Genomic DNA, 22,181 nt, shown 5'->3' with positions numbered 1-22,181 from the left:
CTGTCCTCACTGGAAAAGCCCTTACCCCACACAGTGCTGAGGCTTCCTTGGCTTAGACTGGACTTTGTATGCCGATAGTTCACACTTACCAAGCAAGGCTACCTCATCAGACTATGAGTTCATTATGGAAAGGAAGTTTCTGACAGAACTTATAACATGATTTTATTTACCTGGACTACCCACTGGCAAAAGAGAAAGAGAAATGGGCACTGTAATGATAGGGTAATTAAGAAGTTAGGTTACAATCTCCAGGTGTTTAGATGATAAACAAGTCTAAGACTTAAGGCTGAAGTTTGCCTGGCAGCCACTCATGCAGTAGGAAGCAGACAGATATGATTAGAAATCAAGAACCACAGGAGCAAACAAATCACAGACAGGAACCCCGACCTGCTACTCCAAGTCAGTGGAGGAAAGTGCAGAAGGACACTTCAGTACCAGTGAGGCCCCACGGAGAAGCAAAGGCAAACAGGGATGGGCAGAATCAACTACATTTTGCAGAGGCTTACAGAGAGCATGAGCACACCGCAGCTACCGAGATAACCACAGTGGTACTGGAGTGGGCACAGCATCTAGCACAGGAGACATGGAGGGCATGATGCATACCTCTGAACTCTACTCATAATTCAGGGACTTCCCAGTGCCTATAAGCAACCCTATAGCAACACGGAGCCTCTTACCTGGGAAAGGCACAAAGGCATGGCGCATGCTCACTGAAAATGGCATCCCTCTATCTGAGGCCTTCTCCTTCTTCAGTGTTCCATGCCCAGGGTGCAGGCCATAAACCTTCTTATTTTGTCCTCTGTAGTACAAATAAAACCATCAGCTAGAACATGACAAATCTCAGATACATACAAGGTCTGATTGCCAATAAAGATAGTATTTCTACCTAAGAAACCTAAATAACCTAACCTGAAACCCACTTTAAAGTTTAAGACATTAGACCCCTGTTAGCAACCATGGAGCCATTTCTGTAAGCACCTCCCTATAAACTGCTTCTGAGACACCCCACCCCATTTAATTGCACAAATCTCTACCCAGACCTAATGCAAACTCTCTAGCTGCTTCTTCCTCTTATCAAGTGCATGTGGGGGCAGGGGACATTGCTGGCATGGCTAGCCCCTGCACTTCCATAGTTGACAAATCACACTGTAGTGGCAGCATTAACTCTAGTGCAGGTCTGCCACCTTCACCATCAACAAGCTTCATCCATCACAGGATTTGAAATGGATGACATCTAGAACTAAAATTGTCTGTCTGGAGTACAAATCTAAACACATTGCACTGTTCTACACAACAGGGTCTTACTGCCATCACACTCTTGAAAGGATAATATCAGTGTAGAGAAATGAAGCTTACATGGCCAGTGGGAATCGGCCTTTGCCTGGAGCTTGAGAAGGTGGGCTCTCCCTCACTAGTGTTGGCATTTTAATCTCAAAATCTCTTGGCACATTCTGGATATTGGGTTCTGTAAAGGTTATCCGTCCTAAAAATCAAGAAGAAAAACAATTGGAAAAATGAACCTGGCAATCACCAACCGTTAGCTTTTGCACCTCTGACTGATCTTTGGAATGATCCAGCTGGGGCTGGCAGGATGGGTCAATAGGAAAAAGCAGCACCTGCTGCCTAGCCTGACAACTCAAGGAACATCTCCAGATCCCACACAACAGGACACAACTGACCCTCACAGTTGTCCGCTTACTCCTACAAATGTGACATGAGGCAAAGGAATGCATGATGCACACACAGCATCTTAACAGCATACTCAACAATGCTAGGCTGGGTTGTGTTTCAAGTTTTCTGCATTTTCACAGATTAACAGTAAGCATGAGGTCCTTCTGAAAGTAATCAGCTACAATAGTGCGCTCTTAGTTCAGCTAGTTCTCTAGGAACAATGTGCTGACAGGAACACCCTCGTAAACCGAGCTATGCCTATCACAGAATGAACATAGGAGCATGATGACGGAGCAGACACACTAGCCAACCTCAGGGAACACGGCTGCTAGCACCTGGCAGCAGGGGTCATGGCACAACACAGAACACCTGGAATGGAGCAGGTAGACACTGACAAGGACTACTGGGACCAGTAAGAGGCAGCCATGGGACCACAGTTTCAACCTCACTTCAGCATCATCATTCAAGAGTTAGCAACAATATTGACATGCTGGGAAACTAGAATCAGATATGGTCAATTTTCTAGTAGGTAGAAACTTTAAAAATAGCCCACCTTTAATCCCAGCACTTGGGAGGCAGAGGCAGGCGGATTTCTGAGTTCAAGGTCAGCCTGGTCTACAGAGTGAGTTCCAGGACAGCCAGGGCTACACAGGGAAACCCTGTATTGAAAAACCAAAAAAAAAAAAAAAAAAAAAAAAAAGAAAAAAGAAAAAAAAAACCCAAAACAACAAAAACAAACAAAGAAACAAAGTTTCTCAAAAATATCTTGGTGAGACTCTAACTAAGCAAGTGAAAGATCTATATGAAAAAAACTTCAAGTCTCTGAAGAAAGAAATCGAAGAAGACCTCAAAGATGAAAAGATCTCTCATGCTCATGGATTGGAAGGATTAGCATAGTAAAAATGGCCATCTTACCAAAAGCAATCTACAGATTTAATGCAATCCCCATCAAACTTCCAACTCAATTCTTCACAGAGATAGAAAAGCAATTCTCAAACTCATTGGGAACAACAAAAAAACCCAGGACAGCGAAAAATATTCTCAACAATAAGAGAACTTCTGGGGGAATCACCATCCCTGACCTCAAGCTGTATTACAGAGCAGTTGTGATAAAAACTGCATGGTCTTGGTACAGTGACAGGCAGGTAGATCAATGGAACTGAATTGAAGACCCAGAAATGAACCCACACACCTATGGTCACTTGATCTTTGACAAAGGAGCTAAAACCATCAAGTGGTGCTGGCTTAAATGGCAGTCTGCATGCAGAAGAATGCAAATTGACCCAGTCTTCTTGTACAAAGCTCAGGTCCAAGTGGATCAAAAACATCATATAAAACCAGATACACTGAAACTAATAGAAAAGAAATTTGGAAAGAGCCTCAAACACATTGGCACAGGGGAAAATTTCCTGAACAGAACACCAATGGCCTAGGCTCTAAGATCAAGAATTGACAAATGGGACCTCATAAAATTGCAAAGCTTCTATAAGGCAAGGGACACTGTCATCAGGACAAAATGGCAACTTACAGATTGGGAAAAGATCTTTACCAATCTTATATCTGCTAGAGGGCTAATATTCAATATATACAAAGAACTCAAGAAGTTAGACTCCAGAGAACCAAATATCCCTATTAAAAATGGGGTACAGAGCTAAACAGATAATTCACAACTGAGGAATACTGAATGGCTGAGAAGCACCTAAAGAAATGTTCAGTCTCTGCTCCATACTTTGTCTCTGCATTTCCTTCCATGGGTATTTTGTTCCCTCTTCTAAGGATTGAAGTATCCCCGCTTTGGTCTTCCTTCTTCTTGAGTTTCTTGTGGTTTGTGAATTGTATCTTGGGTATCCCAGCTGCTGGGCTAATATCCACTTATCAGAGAGTGCATACCATGTGTATTCTTTTGTGACTGGGTTATCTCACTCAGGATGATATCCTCCAGATCCATCCATTTCTCTAAGAATTTCATAAATTCATTGTTTTTAATCACTGAGTAGTACTCCATTGTGTAGATGTACCACATTTTCTGTATCCATTCCTCTGTTGAGGGACATCTGGGCTGTTTCCAGCTTCTGGCTATTATAAATAAGGCTACTATGAACATAGTAGAGCATGTGTTCTTATTACATGTTGGAGCATCTTCTGGGTATATGCCCAGGAGTAGTATAGCTGGGTCCTCTGGTAGTACTATGCTCAATTTCCTGAGGAACTGCCAAACTGATTTCCAGAGTAGTTGTAATAGCTTGTGCCACTTGGGAATCCTTCCCATATTCAATCATCAAACCCACACACTATTGTGGATGCCAGCAAGTGCTTGCTGACAGGAGCCTAATAAAGCTGTCTCCTGAGAGGCTCTGCCAGTGCCCAACTAACACAGAAGAAGAGGCTCACAGCCATCTATTGGACTGAGCACAGGGTCCCCAATGAAGGAGCTAGAGAAAGGACCCAAGGAGCTGAAGGTGTTTGTACCCCTTAGGAGAAACAATAATATGAACTAACTAGTACCCTCAGAGCTCCCAGGGACTAAACCACCAACCAAAGAGTACACATAGTGGGATTCGTGGTTCCAGCTGCATATGTAGCAGAGGAGGGCCTAGTTGGTCATCAACAGGAGGAGAGGCTCTTGGCCCTGTGAAGGCTCTATGCCCCAGTGTAGGGGAATTCCAGGACCAAGAAATGGGCGAGGGTGGGTTGGTGAGCAGAGGGAGGGGGTGGGGACAGGGTTTTTTTTTTTTTTTCCAGAAGGTAAACTGGGAAAGGGAATATCATTCAAAATGTAAATAAAGAAAATATCTAATTAAAAAAAAAAAAAAGAAAGGTTCAATACCCTTAGTCATCAGGGAAATGCAAATCAAAACAACCCTGAGATTGCACTTCATACCAGTCAGAATGGCTAGGATCGAAAACTCAGTGACAGCAGATGCTGGAGAGATTGTGGAGAAAGAGGAACACTACTCCATTGCTGGTGGAATTGCAAGCTAGTATAACACTCTGGAAATCAGTTTGACAGTTCCTCAGAAAATTGGACATAGTACTACCTGAGGACACAGCAATACCACTCCTGGGCATATACCCAAAAGATGCTCCAACAAATAACAAGGACACACACTCCACTATGTTCCTAGCAGCCTTATTTATAATAGCCAGAAGCCAGAAAGAACCCAGATGTCCTTCAACAGAGGAATGGATACAGAAAATGTCATACATTTACTCAGCTTTTAAAAACAATGAATTCATGAAATTCACAGGCAAATCGATGGATCTAGAAAATATCATCCTGAGTGAGATAACCCAGTTACAAAAGAACACACACAGTATGTCCTCACTGATAAGTGGATATTAGGAAAACACCTAGGAATATCCATGATACATCTTACAGATCATATGAGGCTCAAGAAGAAGGAAGACCAAGGTGTGGATGCTTCAGTACTACTTACTTAGAAGGGGGAACAAAATAATCATGGGAGGTAGAGGGTAGGAAGGACATGGGAAGAAGAGAGGAGAAGGAGGGGAAAGGGGGCAGGATTAGGTGTAGGAGGAGATGGGGGAGATGTACAGAGGGTCAGGAAATTGAACAGAGGTATGTAGCATGGAGGATGGGGAAGTGGGGGTAGCCACCACAAAGTCCCAGATGCCAGGAAAGCAAGAGGCTCCCAGGCCCCAACAGGGATGACATCAGCTAAAATACCCAACAAAGGAGAGAGAGAACCTGTAGAGACCATATCCAGAGGCTGAGTGATGAGGCCATCCACCCATCTCAAACATATTAACCCAGAATTGCTCCCGTCTATAAGAAATATAAGGACAAAGAGTGGAACAGAAGCTGAAAGAAAGGCCATCCAGAGACTGTCCCACCTGGGGATTCATCCCATATGCAGACACAATTGCTGATGCCAAGAAGTGCTTTCTGACAGGAGCCTGGTATAGCTGTCTTCTGAGAAGCTCTGCCAGAGCCTATCCAATATAGATGGAGATGTTCTCAGCCAACCATCGCACTGAGTGAGGGGACCCCAATGGAAGAATTAGGGGAAGGACTGAAAGAGCTCAAGGGGTTTGCAACTCCATAGGAAGAACAACAATATCAACCAACCAGAACCCCCAGAGCTCCAAAGGACTAAATCACCAACCAAAGAGTACACACAGAGCAACCCATAGCTCCAGCTGCATATGTAGCAGAGGATGGCCTTGTTGGACATCAATGGGAGGGTAGGCCCTTGGTCCTGTGAAGGCTCAATGTTCCAACATAGGGGAATGCCAAGATGGGGAGGCAGGAGTGGGTATGTGGATAGGGGAGTACCCTCATAAACGCAGGAGGAAGGGAGGAGAGAGGGGTCTTGCAGAAGGGAAACAGGGAAGGGCTATAACATTTGAAATGTAAATAAATAAAATAACCGATAAAAAAGTTTTAAAAGAAAAGAAAGAAAAGAAATAACAGGAAGCCAAGGGGGGAAAATAGTTTCTCTAAAGCCTTATATTTCTTATAAAGTCTTTATTTCTTGCATAGTACTTTACACCTCTGAATCGATTTAAAGTATATGAGCATTTTTTTTTCCAAACACCACTTTGGGGAATTGTTATTACCCTTGCTTTGTGCTAGTCTCTCTAGCAGTCATTACATATAATTTTACTTTCTTCTAATGAATCAAATATTTTAAATGACTTGGACATTATTTTCCTAAATAAAATCCTTACAATCATTGTTACTTAGCTTATAGTAACAAAGTAAGTGTTTAATTCTTGTTAGCTTTAACATAATTTTCATTTAATGGCTCGGTTCATGTTACAAAGCAGGAGGAGACAAAGTCTTCCCTCCCCAGCACACTGCACTAGACTATTAGTTCAGTTAGTAGCCAACAAAAAGGAAGGTAAAAATAAATAAAGCATGAGTATACATTAATGAAAATAAATTCTAATCATGAAATCATGCTCAGCTAAACTTCTATTTCTGTATTATTGAATATTATACCAGTTATAAAGAATCATTAAATATTATATTTCTAAAGTAAAAAATACAATAGAATTGATAAGTACCAAATAGCAATGTAACACTCTGAAACACTTAAGCTGATTTTGTTTGGGTACCATGTGGTCATATGAATGATAAATGTTCCACATAGGCTCAAATATTTGAGCCCTTGGTCCCTGGTTGGTGGTGCTGTTTGAGGAGGTTATGGAACGTTTAGGAGGTTTAGCCTTGCTGGGCAGGCTTTGAGGGTTTATAGCCTTGCCCCAGCTTCCTGCTTGCTCCCTCTGTTTCCTGTGTAGATGAAACATATTCTGTTTTCTGTCCCTGCGGTCATGCCATGCCTTCGCTGCTCTGATGGACTCTATTCCCCCTGGGATCTTAAGGCAAATTAAGCCTTTTTGTCCTTCAGCTGCATTAGGTCATGGCATTTTATCACAGACACCAAGTATTTCATTTAGCTGCTAATATTAACAGATGTTCCAAAGTGAAAGTTAAATATCAACAAGGCAAGAAATGACTAGGAAGAATGAAGACATGGGTTTATTAGGGACAAAGGAAAAGAGAGTTATTCAGAAAAAGAACTGCATCCAACCACAAGCCAACAGTGTCTGGCAGTATTTGTACTTAATAAACAACACAGCCAGGGGTGCGGGAAGCTCTTTTATACAAGAGAACTCTTAGTCTGATAGGGTACAGACCTTGTCTCAGTTCTTAACACCAGAATTCACATCTTCATTTTTGCTTTCAGACTCCACACTGTTTCCACTGATCTAAACACCTCATCCGTGCATGTGTTAAACTGCCCTTTCTTCCCATGAGCATCATGTTTGGCAAGTAACTGCCTAGAAAATTAGCAATTTTTCTTTGTGTCACACTCATCTCTCTCCCAAGGCATGCATGTGAGATCCTACACCTTTCTTTTCTATTTTTGTAAAATGAAACAATCGACAATATTGATGTCCCTGGGCCTACAGAGACCCAGCTAGAAGTGAAAGGTTTAATAAAGTTGGCTAAGGACACCAAGTCAAATACAGACTCAAATACCAAATCCTGTGCCAAAGAAAGCACTCTTTCAGACGCTCTCCAGTTGCTCTTCCTAGGTTAAGGTACTGTCTGGCAGTGTGAGAAGAAGGTATTGTGGAATTTCTAAGTGCAGTGGAGCATCACAGGGAGGTAAGTTTGAGTCCCCAGGTCACCACAGCAAACATTACATGTGAGAATCTTTTCTTTCCCAACTGGACAGTGCATGTCCCTGTGTCCCCGCACCTGTAGCTGTGTGTGACTGTGATACAGGGTAGATCCTTTCCATTCTGAGAAACGGGTTCAGGTACTTTGCCCGCTGCAGAGGGAAGACCACTTTGGTAATAGCATTACTAATTCTTCTCCACTCCAATATCAGGCCTGGTAAAGGATGCAAGTCCTTTAATTTATTTAAAATATCCTGGAAAAAATATAATAAGATAAGGTTAGAATATTGTCCAAATTCAATAGCAAGTCAGAATGTCTCTTGGATAAGTAAAGACATCTCAAAATTTAGTCTGATAAATCCTATATCCACAACTGTCATTGTCTGGGTGGTTTTAGAAGTTCCTGTAATGATAACTTGGTAAGTACAGTTTATAAGACAGCAATATGGAAATTTATAGCTACTAAAAAGACAAAATCAATGGAACATCAGTTTCATGAAGCATCTGCCTCCCACAGCCCAAGAGTTACAGCATCTCTTTTCTTTGTATCTTTCCTCCTCCATTCTGTCAGTGATTAGAGGCATCTTAGTAGTCTTCCTCCTGCCCTGATACAGTCAAGAACATCAGGAGGAATTTGTTTAAAAACACAAGTTTCTGATTCCACTGTCCTTAAGAATAGAAACTAAGGAGTCAAAAGGACCAGCCAGACTAACAAAAAGGTTAGCAAAACGAGCTGTGACACCTCCAGGGCAGATAACTGCTCATAACGAGGTCAGGGTCAAAAATCCCACAGAAGTGCAACTAGCCAGCTCTCCACAGCCAGTGTGGCTACATTTTCTCGCCCCATCTTCCCAATGTAACGTCAGTACACCAAGCCCTTCTCCCCTTGCCCCCAATCAATGCAGTGTCCACAGAAGGCCACTGGAAAAATTCCTTTGAAAATAGTGGATTAAAGGTCTTTAAACAAACCCTTGGAAAATATTTTTTTTTCTTGAAACTGAAGAAATAATTTTTTCAGCTATAATACTTTTGGTGTTCATATACATATACAAATCATATTCTACTAAAGACCTAAGCATACTGGATAATAATACTGTCTGCAGATGTACGTTCACAAACATCTACTTTGTTTAATAAGAACAGAGCTGCTAACGTAGACTACAGTCCCGAGTCCCATGGTACAACATCTCCGCAGATCACTACAGGATTGAGCCACCAACCAACCTGCTTGCTTGAACCTGGGTAAGTTAATATGGTGCAGCTCTTGATGTCAGAAGCATTTTTTCACAACACCAACAAACTAAAAATAGTTCTGACTCCTGTGCCCCATGTGTGCCCCGGGCATGCCCCCAAGCACCTTACTAGTGCTGAACCGTCTTCCCAGCCTCATTCTGCGGTCACTCTCGTTCCCTCTTCTGGTGGAACCCAGAGTCTTTTTGCTGCCTTGCGTTTTCATCTCTCCATTTGGTGGTAGCTTTAGTTCCAAAAATAAAACCTGCAAAAATCAATACTTTTTCAGTCAAGAATCAAATTATAGCTACTGTCATTCAGAAAGTATGTTTTTAAAGTTATTTGGAAATATAAGCTCTACAAGTTAGCATGGGGGTTTGGAAGCATGCTCTTTTTAGTAAACAACAGCACTGAGCATGTCTCTCATGGTACCTGGGTTGGGAGCCATGAGGAGACTGTTTCAGGAACACAGGCATGTCCGTGCCTGACAGCTGTGCTGCTGACACTGAGGCGTGGGTTGGTCTGACTATTGTGGGCTCCTCTAAAGGCCCTTGAGATACACCCTGCATGGTCATTTAACCACCAGTGACAACCAGGAAAGCCATCCAGTCCTAAAACTGGGCCACAGAAGTCCCCAGACATAAAAGCTCAAAGGTGGTTAATCCATTGTGGCAACGATAAAGGCTAGAGAGTGGCCTATGTCGGTAAGAATCCCATGCAACCAAGCCCTCACCGACTCAAATTAGAGGAACGTAAAGTTAGGCAATTTAGAACCATATTTACTATACTTATTCATTTGCTTATATACCTTGGATGGCTTTTCATGAATCTTGAACTACTTTCCAAATAATAATTCCAAAAATGGAGACAATTCATGTAACTACAAGATTTTTTTCCCCACAAATTGGCTGAAGAGTAAAGAGAAGGATATCCCTATGCCTTTCCAGTAATGATAAAAATTAAGCTATGTTACATTTCACAATAGTAGCAGTAGTTGGCATCTTAGAGATGTCAGGCATTGAGGCTTATACTCAAACTCTGTGTTATACAAATATAAATATATACATGCATATGGATATGGCTGCCACATCTAACACGTAAAATTATACCTGGCTAAATTTTAACTACATGAGACATAGTTATAGTAATTTTTTTCTGAAATTTAAGATTTAATAGCAGCCTATATTTTATCAAGAAATCCCTACAGGTACATGAATGACAGGATAGGAGAAAAAAAATAATTATTCAAATCGCCCCGCCACCAATGGCACATTCCTCATCACCTGCCAAATGCTCGGGATTCTTGAATCACACACACACTCACACACACACACACACACACACACACACACACACACACACACACACACACAGAGCCTTCTATTTTAATATGCTTTAAATATCGCAATGACTGGGCGACTCTCAAACTTCCACAAAGTTAACTAATGCCTTCTCTCCAATACTCCTGAATTATTTCTTACTAAAATCTGTATTCCATCTTTGCTAGTACAGACCCAGTTGGGGAGGGTCGCCTGGTGCTGCTCTTCCACAGTTCTTACATGGGTGGTTCTCCCTCTCCCACAGCTCTCAAGCCTGCATCCTATTCCTTTCCTGGCATGGCAATTCTAAATCCTTCTTCTTCCCCTGGTTCCGCTGCCCTGGAAATCTAAAATACCATCGCTGTCTCCCTGACCAGCCATTGGCCACCAGCAACTTTAATTACCAATTAGAACTAGCTGAGGGCAGGGACCTTCGGTGTCTCAACCGTAGGGTTCTCATGCATTTTGGGAACCCATAATGCAAGCAGTAAACCAAATCCACAACAGATTAGTGAATAGGAAAGTAGAACATTACCAGCACTCACAAACAATCCTAGAAGGCATGAAGAAACAGGACAGCACAAAGATCTCACTTATCTATGTAGTGGTTCTTTATCTTAAATTTCTCTCAGAATTAACTGTGAAATTATCATACACAAATTAACTCACCTCATTTTTAAAAAAGACCTGGGCAGTAGACAATACATTAAAAGCCTGCTCTCACCTAAAGTTTGGTCTAATGAGTGGTTAGTAAACACCCACTCAAGAAACCAGGCATAGACACCCAGGGACCACATGAGACCTAAAATGGTTCGCCTGGTTTGGTTCCCTGAATCATGAATCCATGTTTGTTTGTGTTGAAATCCATATATTCTGTTTTTGATATGTGCCTTATGTACACAGTAATCTGGGTATACAGTTGAAAGCTAAAGAATTCAGAATCTCTCTCTCTCTCTCCTTGCCCCCACCCCGAACCCCGCCCCCACCACAAAGAATGCCCTGAAAGCACTAAAACAGATAAAACACAGACTTCAAAAAAACAAAGTTTTTGTGTTCTTAAAAACACAAAACTCTCTAGCTTAACAAGAGCACTTTTATTAGGAGTTATAGTATTTATTGATCATTTACCATCTATTGATGCTCACTAAGTATATTTTTACACCATTGCCACAACTTTATGACACATTTTTAATCACAACCCTCATTTCACTGATCAAAAACGGAGGCATAAAGAGTTGATGTTTTAACCACTCTGATCCAGGGTCAAGCAGATAGGTGATGAATGGGGGAGGCACAACTCAAACCCACAAGTCAGGCTCTACAATCTATGATATTTCTTAAATGTTATATTACTAGATTGCATACAGAAAACACCAAACAGTTGGTGCTCCCCGGGGTATGAATGCCCTCACTCAGAGAGAAAAAAGAAACTCCAACTACCCTCTGGAGGGAAAAAAGAGAAAATGGAAAGTACTAAAAATAAAACAAGAGTAACTTTTTCAAAATTTCAGCAAAGTTATAAAAATCTTAAATTAACCATAAAAAAGAAATTTAACAAAAGTCGCATTTTAATTTACATCTCAGAAAAATGTCCAATTTGCCTCTCTAAAGAAAGATGTTGGAGCATAGCGGGCAAGTGCCTATGAAAGAAACAGCATCATGGAGCCACAGTTACTCTGCCATGGCTGCCACCCCCACTACAGAGCAAGGGCTCCTCCCTGGATGCAGGCAGGGACATCCAAGTCTCCTTTACAACTTTCCCATCTCAGAAGTACAGATACAACTTGTTGCCTGGTACTATACCAGTTTTCCCAATGATTCTTCTTAGTTGTTTCATTTTACTAAGTGTTGTTCTTTACAACAAGCTGTGACACAAGTTATTTAACCCCACAAGCTCCTCCCGGTGTCTGTGTTTGCAGGACACTACCTGTGCGATGTCATCTGCACTTGTAAAAGAAAAGCTGTGGCCAGCTAGCTGATAGGCTTGAGTCTCAATGGCATCCAGCTTGACTTGCATAATATGCTTCTGACTTTCACACTCCACAGTACTAAAGCCAATTCCATTCAGTTCTAGCAAGGCCAGGCAGTACTGAGAGGGCATCTCCACTTTGCAGAAAATATCTGAAAAAGAAAATGGAAAGTGAACCGGAAAGTCATCACCTACACCATCGGTTCCTCTGCACTGCCGAAGTTCAGGACAATCCCCAGAAGCTACGCAAGCTGTCACTCAAATCCAGGCTCCTGAGCAGGGCCCCAGACCAAGGGAAGGTGGCCAAGGGTAGGTCGTTTAAGCACTAGATGCTACCTACTCCATCTGTGCAAGAGTACAGAAGCTGGCAGTCTTGGGAACAGTCTGGACTAACAGACTGGAAATTTCTTCTAAGACTTAGAAAACATTCAATGCTCAAATCATTCAGAAGGCTATAGCTAATACACGAGAGGAAACAGACTATTTTATCCACGTCACCTTAAGCACCTCTCCATGGGGCAAAGGCCAGCTGCCAGAGTATACCTATCCAAAGAGCAGAAGAGAAGGAAATCTAGAGGTCAGTAAAATAACAAGCACATCTTGAAAAAATTGTTTTCTTTCTTTTCCAGATTTCATTTTTATATATTTTTTAATTATATGTATGTGTCTATGTGTGGGTATGTGTAGGTATGTACACATTACTGCATGTGTCCTCAGAGACCAGAAGAAAGTGTTGGACCTTCTAGAGCTGGAGTTATAGGTTCTAGAGTTGCCAGATGTATGTGCTGGGAATTGAACTCGGGTTCTCTACAAGAGCAGCAAGCGCTCTTAACCTCAGAATCATCTCTCAAGCACCAAAATAATCATTTCTAAACAAATTTTAATAGCTTCCCACATTGCCTCCAAAATCTTCCTGTTTTTCAATGCATGACAATTCTGTAGGTCCTATGACTGGGAAAGTCTTAACATTGTACAAAGCACATTTGATACTCCCTATCACCCATTTTTTTTAAACTACATAGTAATAAGGCCTCAGCCTTCCAAGTATTTGGGATAACAGCAAGTGCCTCCATGCCCAGCTTAAAATTCAAATAGCTAATGAATGCCTAAAATGTTACCAATCAAGACTCTAGCATGATCTTCAGAGACAATTAAAATGGCAGGCTTTCCAGGATATCTGAACAGAGACAGAGCAGGAGCTGTGTGTGATTCAGCATTATTGAGCACAAATGCAGGAGCACCCCTAGAGAATGGGGGCCAGTCCCTCTCCTTGGTCAGCCTATATTGGTTTAAAGAGGCTAAGAGGCTGAAACACAAAACCTCCTTTCTACAAAGAAGCTGCTGACGAATATCACCTCAGTAGAACATCTTCTATGAACACACAAGTCAGTGTGGCTTTAGTCCTTGTAATCCTGTCCCTTAGCGCTAGGAAAAACAAGGCTTTGTGATGAAGGTAAAATAAACATAGCAATGAGCGTGATAACAAGCATTTACGGTATCTCATTGATCTTTACAGCAACTTCCTAAGAACCAGACATAACAACTTTCACCAACTTGGTGAAGTTCCTGTCTGGGAAGTGAGGCAGCTCCAACTCAAGCCTTAGATTCTCAGCACATTGCTCTGCTGTTCTGGGCAGCTCATGGTATAACTTCCTCATAATGAAGACATCTTTTTTCTCTTCATCATCTTCATTATATATCATTTATTACATGTCTCAAATCAAGAAGTCTATCCTGGGCCATCACACTTCTCAACAAACCCATGGTGTCTTGAGAGAAAAGGAGAATCTCATGACTCTCCTTTACCAAAGAAACTATTAATAGCTCTAAAAAAGGAAATGGTTTCACTTTTAAATTTTATGAAAGATCTGTTAAATCAAATATATAACTGTCAACAACTGAATATGATGCCACTAATTCAAATCATTGTAATAAAGCCAGAGGTCAGAAAATTATGGCTGAATGAGCACCAGATGCTTGCTTTTAACATGACCATGGCTGCTCTGTTGATCAACGGCAGACTAAGGACTTGTGGTAGAGGCCATGTGGCCTGCAAACCAAAAGTATTTACTACCTGGCCTTTTACAGAAAACAAATTCTTGACATCCTCAGTAGATAATCCAAAGGATCTGCATAAGACGTGTAACTTACCCACTTGTGACCACAGAGTAGCTCACTGTATATATGCACTATCTCTAACCTCTGCTCTCTGTATGCATGCACTATCCCTAGCCTAACATAAAATGCCACTCTCTCTGCTCTCTGTATGCATGCACTACCCCTAGCCTAACATAAAATGTCACTCTCTGCTCTCTGTATGTATGCACTATCCCTAGCCTAACATAAAATGCCACTCTCTCTGCTCTCTGTATGCATGCACTACCCCTAGCTTAACATAAAATGTCACTCTCTGCTCTCTGTATGTATGCACTATCCCTAGCCTAACATAAAATGTCACTCTCTGCTCTCTGTATGCATGCACTACCCCTAGCCTAACATAAAATGTCACTCTCTGCTCTTACCGTGAAGGTTTTCCTTCTGCAACAAAGAGTTGAGTTGATTCATTGAGTTGAAGATGAGAATGGACTCCACAGATGCTCTGTACCGCCCAGAATGTTCTGTGTTCACATTTAGCCCCAGGCTCTGAATTCCTGGGCCTGTCTCTATTCCTTCTAGGAGTGCTAGCTCATGGTGGAGAAAACTGGTCACTATGCTATGGAGAGTTGGCTCCTTAGAATCTGGGTCGAGAAGCCAACATGCCACCTGAATGAGACAGCAATCGGAAGGTTTTTATATTAAAGGGGAAGACAGAAAGTTCATCATACTTAACGCATTTTCAGTTAACATCCCTGCAGTGCTCTGGCCGGCCTTATTCTGAAGCAGGCTTGAGAGCCAAGTACCACTCAAAGGAAAGCATGTCTAGTACCTGGGAGGCTGAAGCAGGAAGAATGCTGTGAATATGAAGCCAGCCTGGACTACGTGGTAAGTTAGCTTAGGTTACAGAGTAAAATCTGTCTCCAAGAAAACAGTTTATAGGGGAGTACTGAATGAGAAAAGCTGACATAAAATTACCATTAATTGTTTAAAAATGACATTTTTATGAGTATTTTATCTTCTTATATCAAAATACTATGGGTAATAAAACCAATAATAGAATATTCTAAGTAGTGTATGGTTTAATGAGATGTGCTATTTAAATCAAGATTGCTACTACAAGTGTAATGATAAATTCATATCACCCATATTCTTATTTGGATTCCAGAACATCAAAATTAAAAGATACCTTTTTATCTAGTAAAGGCCAGTCTGCAATCTTTGTCTTCTTTACCACAAAACAAAACCTTAGAGAAGCTAAGATACTTGGTGGAGATAGCCTAGCAGCAGAGAACTTACAAAGACTCTGAATTCAGTTCCCACTGCACTAAAAAAGAAAAAGTTCCTTGTCCACAGACCATCACACCGTGGCCTCCCCTTCCCTGAGCCTCTAACACCAACAAGTACTCTCTGCAAACATACCAATCGTGCAGGACAGTAAAACAGGCAGCATATAGCCAACATACTCTCTGAAAACACAGAGGAAATAAAAACCAAAGAACAAAACATCTACTCAACAAAGATAAACCCAGAAACCAGCACCTGACCTAAAATCACCACAAACCCAGATGCCTAGATGCCAGCAGAAGAGTACAATTACCAAGGCAATATGTCCCCACTAGAGCCAAGCTATGCTACTACAGCAAACCCTGAATACTCTAACATAGCTAAAGCACAAGAAAAATGCATTAAGACCAACTATATAAACATGATAGAGGAAGTAAATCCCTAAAGAAAGCAAAGGAGAATAGGAAAAACAATTGAAGGAAAGGAACAAAAAAGTTCATGACCCAAAAAATAGAAATAGAAGCAATAAAGAAAACACACACTGAGGGAATTCTGGAAATGGAAAATTTAGGAATGTTAACAGGAACTACAGAAGCAAGCTTCACCAACAGAATACAAGAGATGAAAGAAAGAATCAGGAATTGAAGACACAATAGAAGAAATGGATGCATTGATCAAAGAAAATGTTAAATCTAAGAAATTACTGACACAAAGCATCCAGAAAATCTAGGACACTGAAAAGACTAAATCTAAAAATAGGAATAGAAGAAGGAAAAGATTGCCAGCTCAAAGGTACAGAAAATATTTTAAACAAAATCATAGAAGAAAGTTTTCCTAACCTAAAAAAGGGCATGCCTATAAAGGTACAAGAAGTTGACAAACACCAAATAGATTGGACAAAAAAAGAGAAAATACCCACCACCAAATAATTATCAAAACACTAAACATACAGAACAGAGAAAGACTATTAGAAGCTGCAAGGGGAAAAAAAAGACCAAATAACATATAAAGGCAGGCCTATTAGAATTACACCTGACTTCTCAATTGAGATGCAAAAAGCCAGAGGGGCATGAACAGATATGCTGCAAACATTAGCAGACAACAGATGCCAGCCAGCCTACTATACTCAGCAAAACTTTCAATCACCATAGATTGAAAAATTAAAACACGACATGTTAAAGTCAGATTTAAACAAACCCAGTCCTACAGAAAAGGTACTAGAATGAAAACTCCAACCCAAGGAAATTAACCAAACCCATGAAAACACAGGAAATAATCTCATACCAGTAAAACCAAAACAAGTGAAAAGAGTGCTCAAGTGGAGACACACACAAAACCACCACTACTACCACCACCACCAACAACAAAATAACAGGAATTAACAATCATTGGTCATTGATATCTCTCAATATCAAAAGTCTCAATTTCCCAATAAAATCCAGACTAATAGAATGAACAGGAAAACAGGATCCCTGCATCCTTCTGCTAGAAGATATTAAGAAACACACCTCAACATCAAAGGTAGTTATTATCTCAGAGTAAAGGGTTAGAAAAAGATATTCCAAGCAAATGAACCTAAGAAGCAAGCTGGTACAGCCATTTTAATGGCTAACAAAATAGACTTCAAGCCAAAATTAATCAAAAGAGACGAGGAAGGACACTACATACTCATCCACCAAGATGACATTTTAAATCTTAACATCTACTCCCGAAACCCAAGGGCACACATTTTGTAAAAGAAACCCTACTACAGCTTAAATCACATACTGACCCTCACACACTAATGGTGGAAGTCTTCAATATCCCATTTCATCAAAAGACAAGTCATTCAGACAGAAACTAAACAGAGAAACACTACAAACAACAGACACTATAAACAAAATGGACCTAAGAGATATTTACAGAACATTTCATCAAGCAAAAAGAACATACCTTCTCAGCACCTCACTTAACTTTCTGACCATCTACTCAGTCACAAAGCAAGCCTCCACAGATCCGAGAAAAGTGGAATCCTATCAGACCACAATGGATTAAAGCTGGATTTCAACAACAGAAAGCTTGCAAACTCATGGAAGCTGAACAACTCTCTACTGACTGGGAAAAATGGATCAAGAGAGAAATTAAGAACAAAGAATTTTTAGAGTTGAATGAAAACGAATACACATCATACCCAGACTTGTAGGAGACAATGAAGGCATTGCTGAGAGAAAACTTTATAGCACAAATTGCCTTCATAAAGAAACTAGGGAGATCTTATATAAGCAACTTAACAGCACACCTGAAAGCAGTAGAACAAAAGAACTGAGCACCAAGAGGAGTGTATGGCAGGACATAATCAAACTGAGGGCTGAAATCAATAAAATAGAAACAAAAAGAACTATACAAAGAATCAATGAAAGGAAGAGTTGGTTCTTCGAGAAAATCAACAAGATAGATAAACCCTTATCCAAACGAACTAAAAAGATGGAGAGAGAATATTCAAATTAACAAAATCAGAAATGAAAAGAGGAACATACCAACAGACACCAAGGAAACCCAAAGAATAATAAGGACATATTTTAAAAACATGTACTCTATCAAAATTAAAAATTCTAAAATGTTTAATAATATTTTAATAAATTAAGAATAATTTTCCTAGTAGGTACCACTGACCAAAATTAAACCAAGATTAGATAAACAACTTTAATAGACCTATAACCCATGCTGAAACAGAAACAGTCATTAAGTCTCTTAACTGAAAAAAGCCCAAGACAAGATGGTTTTATCACAGAATCCTACTAGACTTTCAAAGAAGAGTTAGTACAAATACTCCTCAAATTATTCCATAGAATAAACAGAAAGAACACTGCCCAATTAATTTTATGAGGCCACAGTTACCCTGGTACCCCAACAACACAAATACTCAACAAAGAAAATTTCCCTCATGAACATAGATGCAAAAGTACTCAATAAAGTATTTGCAAACAGAATTGAAAAACACATCAAAAAGAGCATCCATGATATAGTAGGCTTCATTCCACAGATGCAGGGGTGGTTACAATCAGTAAATGTAATCCACCAGGTAAATAAACTGAAGGGAAAAACGACATGATCATCTCAGATGACTAAAAAGTCTTTGACAGTCCAGCATCTGGATTCTGGATGCAAGGGACATACCTAGACATAATAAAGGCAATTATAGCAGGTCAACATCCAACACCAAATTAAATGGAGAAAAAAAATCAAAGCTAAAATTCCAAAAGAAAAAAAGAAATATATTATATTTGACTATTTTGCTAAAAAAATGTTAAAATAGTATAATTTTAAATTCCACTCTGTATACTTCATACATCTGTTAGCAACACCTGGGAGAAATGGTATATCTTTAAATAAATGCGTCAGTAAGGCATTAAAGTGTCATTTGTATACTACAGTAATATAACTGCATCACTCTCTATTGTACAACACTGTTCTGAGGGACTAGTGATATGATTTGCCTCTGAGTCCCTAAGAGCACACTACTCCCTTAGACAACTTGCACTCATGTACTTCTGTGTTCTGCCTCCATCTTCACAAATATTTGAAAACTTCTGCTCTCATTCTTAAACTTAACAGTTTATATTTCACTTTTAATTTACCATGGTATAAAAACCCATGACTTATAATAAAAAATAAAGTTCTCTTTAATCTTTGAGGAAGAACATGACCTTTAAAGTTTAGAATTTATGATATTTCTGTTTTTACCCACAGAGGCATTGGTACACAATGATATATTCTGGGTGTATGAGATTCCTGGGCAGAGAAGCATCTTGTTTGAAAGTTTTAAGTTAAATCACTGAGGCTAAGTACATGTAAATAGTTATTCCTAAGAGCTAACAATGTTGCAGTATTTAAAATTACATATAAGATAGAACCTTGGGGTCTTCATAACTGGGTTCCAGGGAGATGCCACAAGACAGGAGGAGGACTTTATAGGTCTGGATGAAATCATAGGTGACAACGGACCGCTCTCGGTCAGATTTCTTTTGCAAGCAGGACTGAAGGCACTCCATCCTCTCCTTCACAGTTAGTCTTGCATCCAGAGGTGGTGGGGCCAAACTAGGACTCATTTCTTGGAAGAAAAACAAAGTCTTAATGTAAAACTTAGACCCATTCATTTGAAACAGCAGTGTTTAGTGTTAAAGACTAAGAAAGATTCACAACCCTAAGGATCTGATTCCAAGTAACTGCTTATTCAGGTCATAGCAACGATGTGATAAGGTTCTCTACAATCTATAAATGATGGTTTGAATCGGATTTATAGTATTCTATTTTATTATGTGGGTTAAAATTCTAAGTATCAAGACTTCTAGTACTAAAATTGTATTTTCAGAACAGAGTTAAAGATTGGTAGAAGCTTTAGAAATTAAAGGGAGACATACAATGCTGTATCAGAAACAAAAGGAATTCAAGTAGCTGCTCCGCCACACAACACTCTACAAAGGCCCCGGGGTCCCACTCTCTCTCAGGAACAGACGCTGCATGTCATCCCTACTGGTTGCTCCAGAGGAAGGAGCTCATAGTCAGACCCCAGTGTGTCTACATTGCATCCTACCCTCCAAAGGCCCCTGCACCAGCCAGAGACCACAGTTCTCTAGCTCAACACCACTCCTGCGTGAACAGGAAAAGAAAGACTGGACAGAAATTACTACAATCCATTGTTAATGGCTTTCTGTACCCCGCAGTAGAGAGCAGAGGAAGTGTGTCTAAAGGCTTTTATTCTGGTCCCTGGGCATGGCTCCACAGAGGAACACCTGACCTGCAGGTGTGGGGCTCTGGGTTCAGTCCCTAACAGCACTGGAAAGAAGGAATATAAGGAGAGTGTAGGGGTCAGTGCACTGAAGCCACCAAGCTGCACCACACCGACAGAAGGAAAGATTTATTGGAGATTCAAACTGCTGGGCTGGCTCTCAGCACAGAGAACAGCAAAAAAGTGGGGAAAGCCTTGTCAGTTTTGAGGGAATAGGTAGGGACAAGAACAGCCTAGAACCAGCATGGGGACTCTGATCTGTCACAGGCTTGTTTGGGTCAATAGGACAATAGATTACCATTGCCTGAGGTAGCTGTCTGTAGGGGCAAATAGAGGAAGTACTGGTTTTTCTTACAAACACAAACCCAAGATTTCTGAGGAATGCTCAATTTGGGGTTTTGTTTACCCACAGTCCAGCCTGTGTGAACCCAGACTGTATTCAGGACATTGTCAGTACCACTGCCATTTCTGGGGCCTGCTATGGACCTAATAGAGGGATAAGGAAGGGGAAGATGGATCCATTCTGAATAATATATGTGATTATATATATAATATATACACATATATTATATATATAAGCTATGCTCTAAATAATTATTTTTAATTCTAAAGGTAAAGTCTAAGCAATATCAGAAAATTAACCTCATATAATTTTAAAAAAAAACTCAAAAAAATAACCAAAACCTCTTACTAGATATCACAGAGCATATGTGACTTAACTAATACCAATTACTTACCAGACTGCCTTGGTTCCTTCTGCAATGACAAGTAGTAGGCATCCTTCCCACCCCAGCACACTGCTAGTCCAACCACCACAGCACCGTCAGAGTCACGCACAGGGAACCCGTCATCTTCAACAGTGGCTTCCTGCGGCAAGCTAGCTAAATGAATGAACAATAAAGCTGTCAAGACAATTGCCAAGACTCAAGAATCAAGCAAACTATGAAAACTATGATACTAAACCCATCATGGTGGCACATACTTTATAATCTCAGCATTTGGAAAGCTGAGCAAGATGATTATAAATTCAAGGCCAGCCAAGGCTATACAGCCAGACTCTGTCCCCAAAGCACGTGAACAACAACAACAAACAACCCATTTATTTGTTCTAGTTGGTTTCTACTGCTGCAATAAACACCATGACTGCAAGTGGCTTGGGGAGGAAAGGGTCTATTTCAGCTCACTGCTTATGGTATCTTATGAGGCAGGAACTAAAGGAGAGGTCATGGAGGAACACTAATTACTGGCTTGCTCTTCACGCCTTGCTCAGCCTGCTCTCTCAGACCACTCAGAACCACCTGTTTAGAGGTGGGGCCCACAATGGGCTGAGTGCTCCTACCTCAGTCATTAACCAAGAAAATGCCCTGCAGATTTACCTAGAGGCAATCTGAGAGAGGATTTTCTCAGCAAAGGTTCAGTTTCCCAAGTAACTCAGGCTTGTGTCAAGATGATAAGATGAGCTAGCATACTGCTTAGAATCGATAAATTCTAAAATATCATTTGGGTAATCATTTTCAGGTGTGCATAAGTTCCTTTATTTTTGTTTGGTTTTTTAAAACAGGGTTTCTTTGTGTAGCCCTGGTTGGAACTTGCTTTGTAGAACAGACTGGCCTTAAACTCACAGAGCTCCACCTGCCTCTGCATCTGAGTGCTCAGGATTAAAGGTGGGTGGCACCAGGTCCAGCTTATA

The 22,181-nt window shown here is 40.6% G+C and overlaps 1 protein-coding gene across 3 annotated transcripts in view; it reads right to left on the bottom strand.

Annotated features, from left to right (window-relative positions):
• Polq (DNA polymerase theta) overlaps positions 1 to 22,181 on the bottom strand; it is a 92,692-nt gene that overhangs the window by 13,452 nt on the left and 57,059 nt on the right. For all 3 annotated transcript variants that reach the window (XM_031363825.1, XM_031363828.1, XM_031363827.1), the window contains 8 exons: positions 21,229 to 21,372; positions 19,617 to 19,813; positions 14,865 to 15,105; positions 12,301 to 12,494; positions 9,182 to 9,319; positions 7,904 to 8,078; positions 1,357 to 1,483; positions 678 to 799 (listed from right to left, as the gene is read on the bottom strand). In XM_031363825.1, the coding sequence (XP_031219685.1) occupies positions 678 to 799; positions 1,357 to 1,483; positions 7,904 to 8,078; positions 9,182 to 9,319; positions 12,301 to 12,494; positions 14,865 to 15,105; positions 19,617 to 19,813; positions 21,229 to 21,372 (1,338 nt within the window). The remainder of the gene's footprint in view (positions 1 to 677; positions 800 to 1,356; positions 1,484 to 7,903; positions 8,079 to 9,181; positions 9,320 to 12,300; positions 12,495 to 14,864; positions 15,106 to 19,616; positions 19,814 to 21,228; positions 21,373 to 22,181) is intronic.

This window comes from Mastomys coucha, unplaced genomic scaffold (assembly GCF_008632895.1).
Source record: "Mastomys coucha isolate ucsf_1 unplaced genomic scaffold, UCSF_Mcou_1 pScaffold12, whole genome shotgun sequence".
In the NCBI taxonomy this organism is placed as follows: Eukaryota; Metazoa; Chordata; class Mammalia; order Rodentia; family Muridae; genus Mastomys; species Mastomys coucha.
This window is presented reverse-complemented; position numbering and strand designations above follow the sequence as displayed.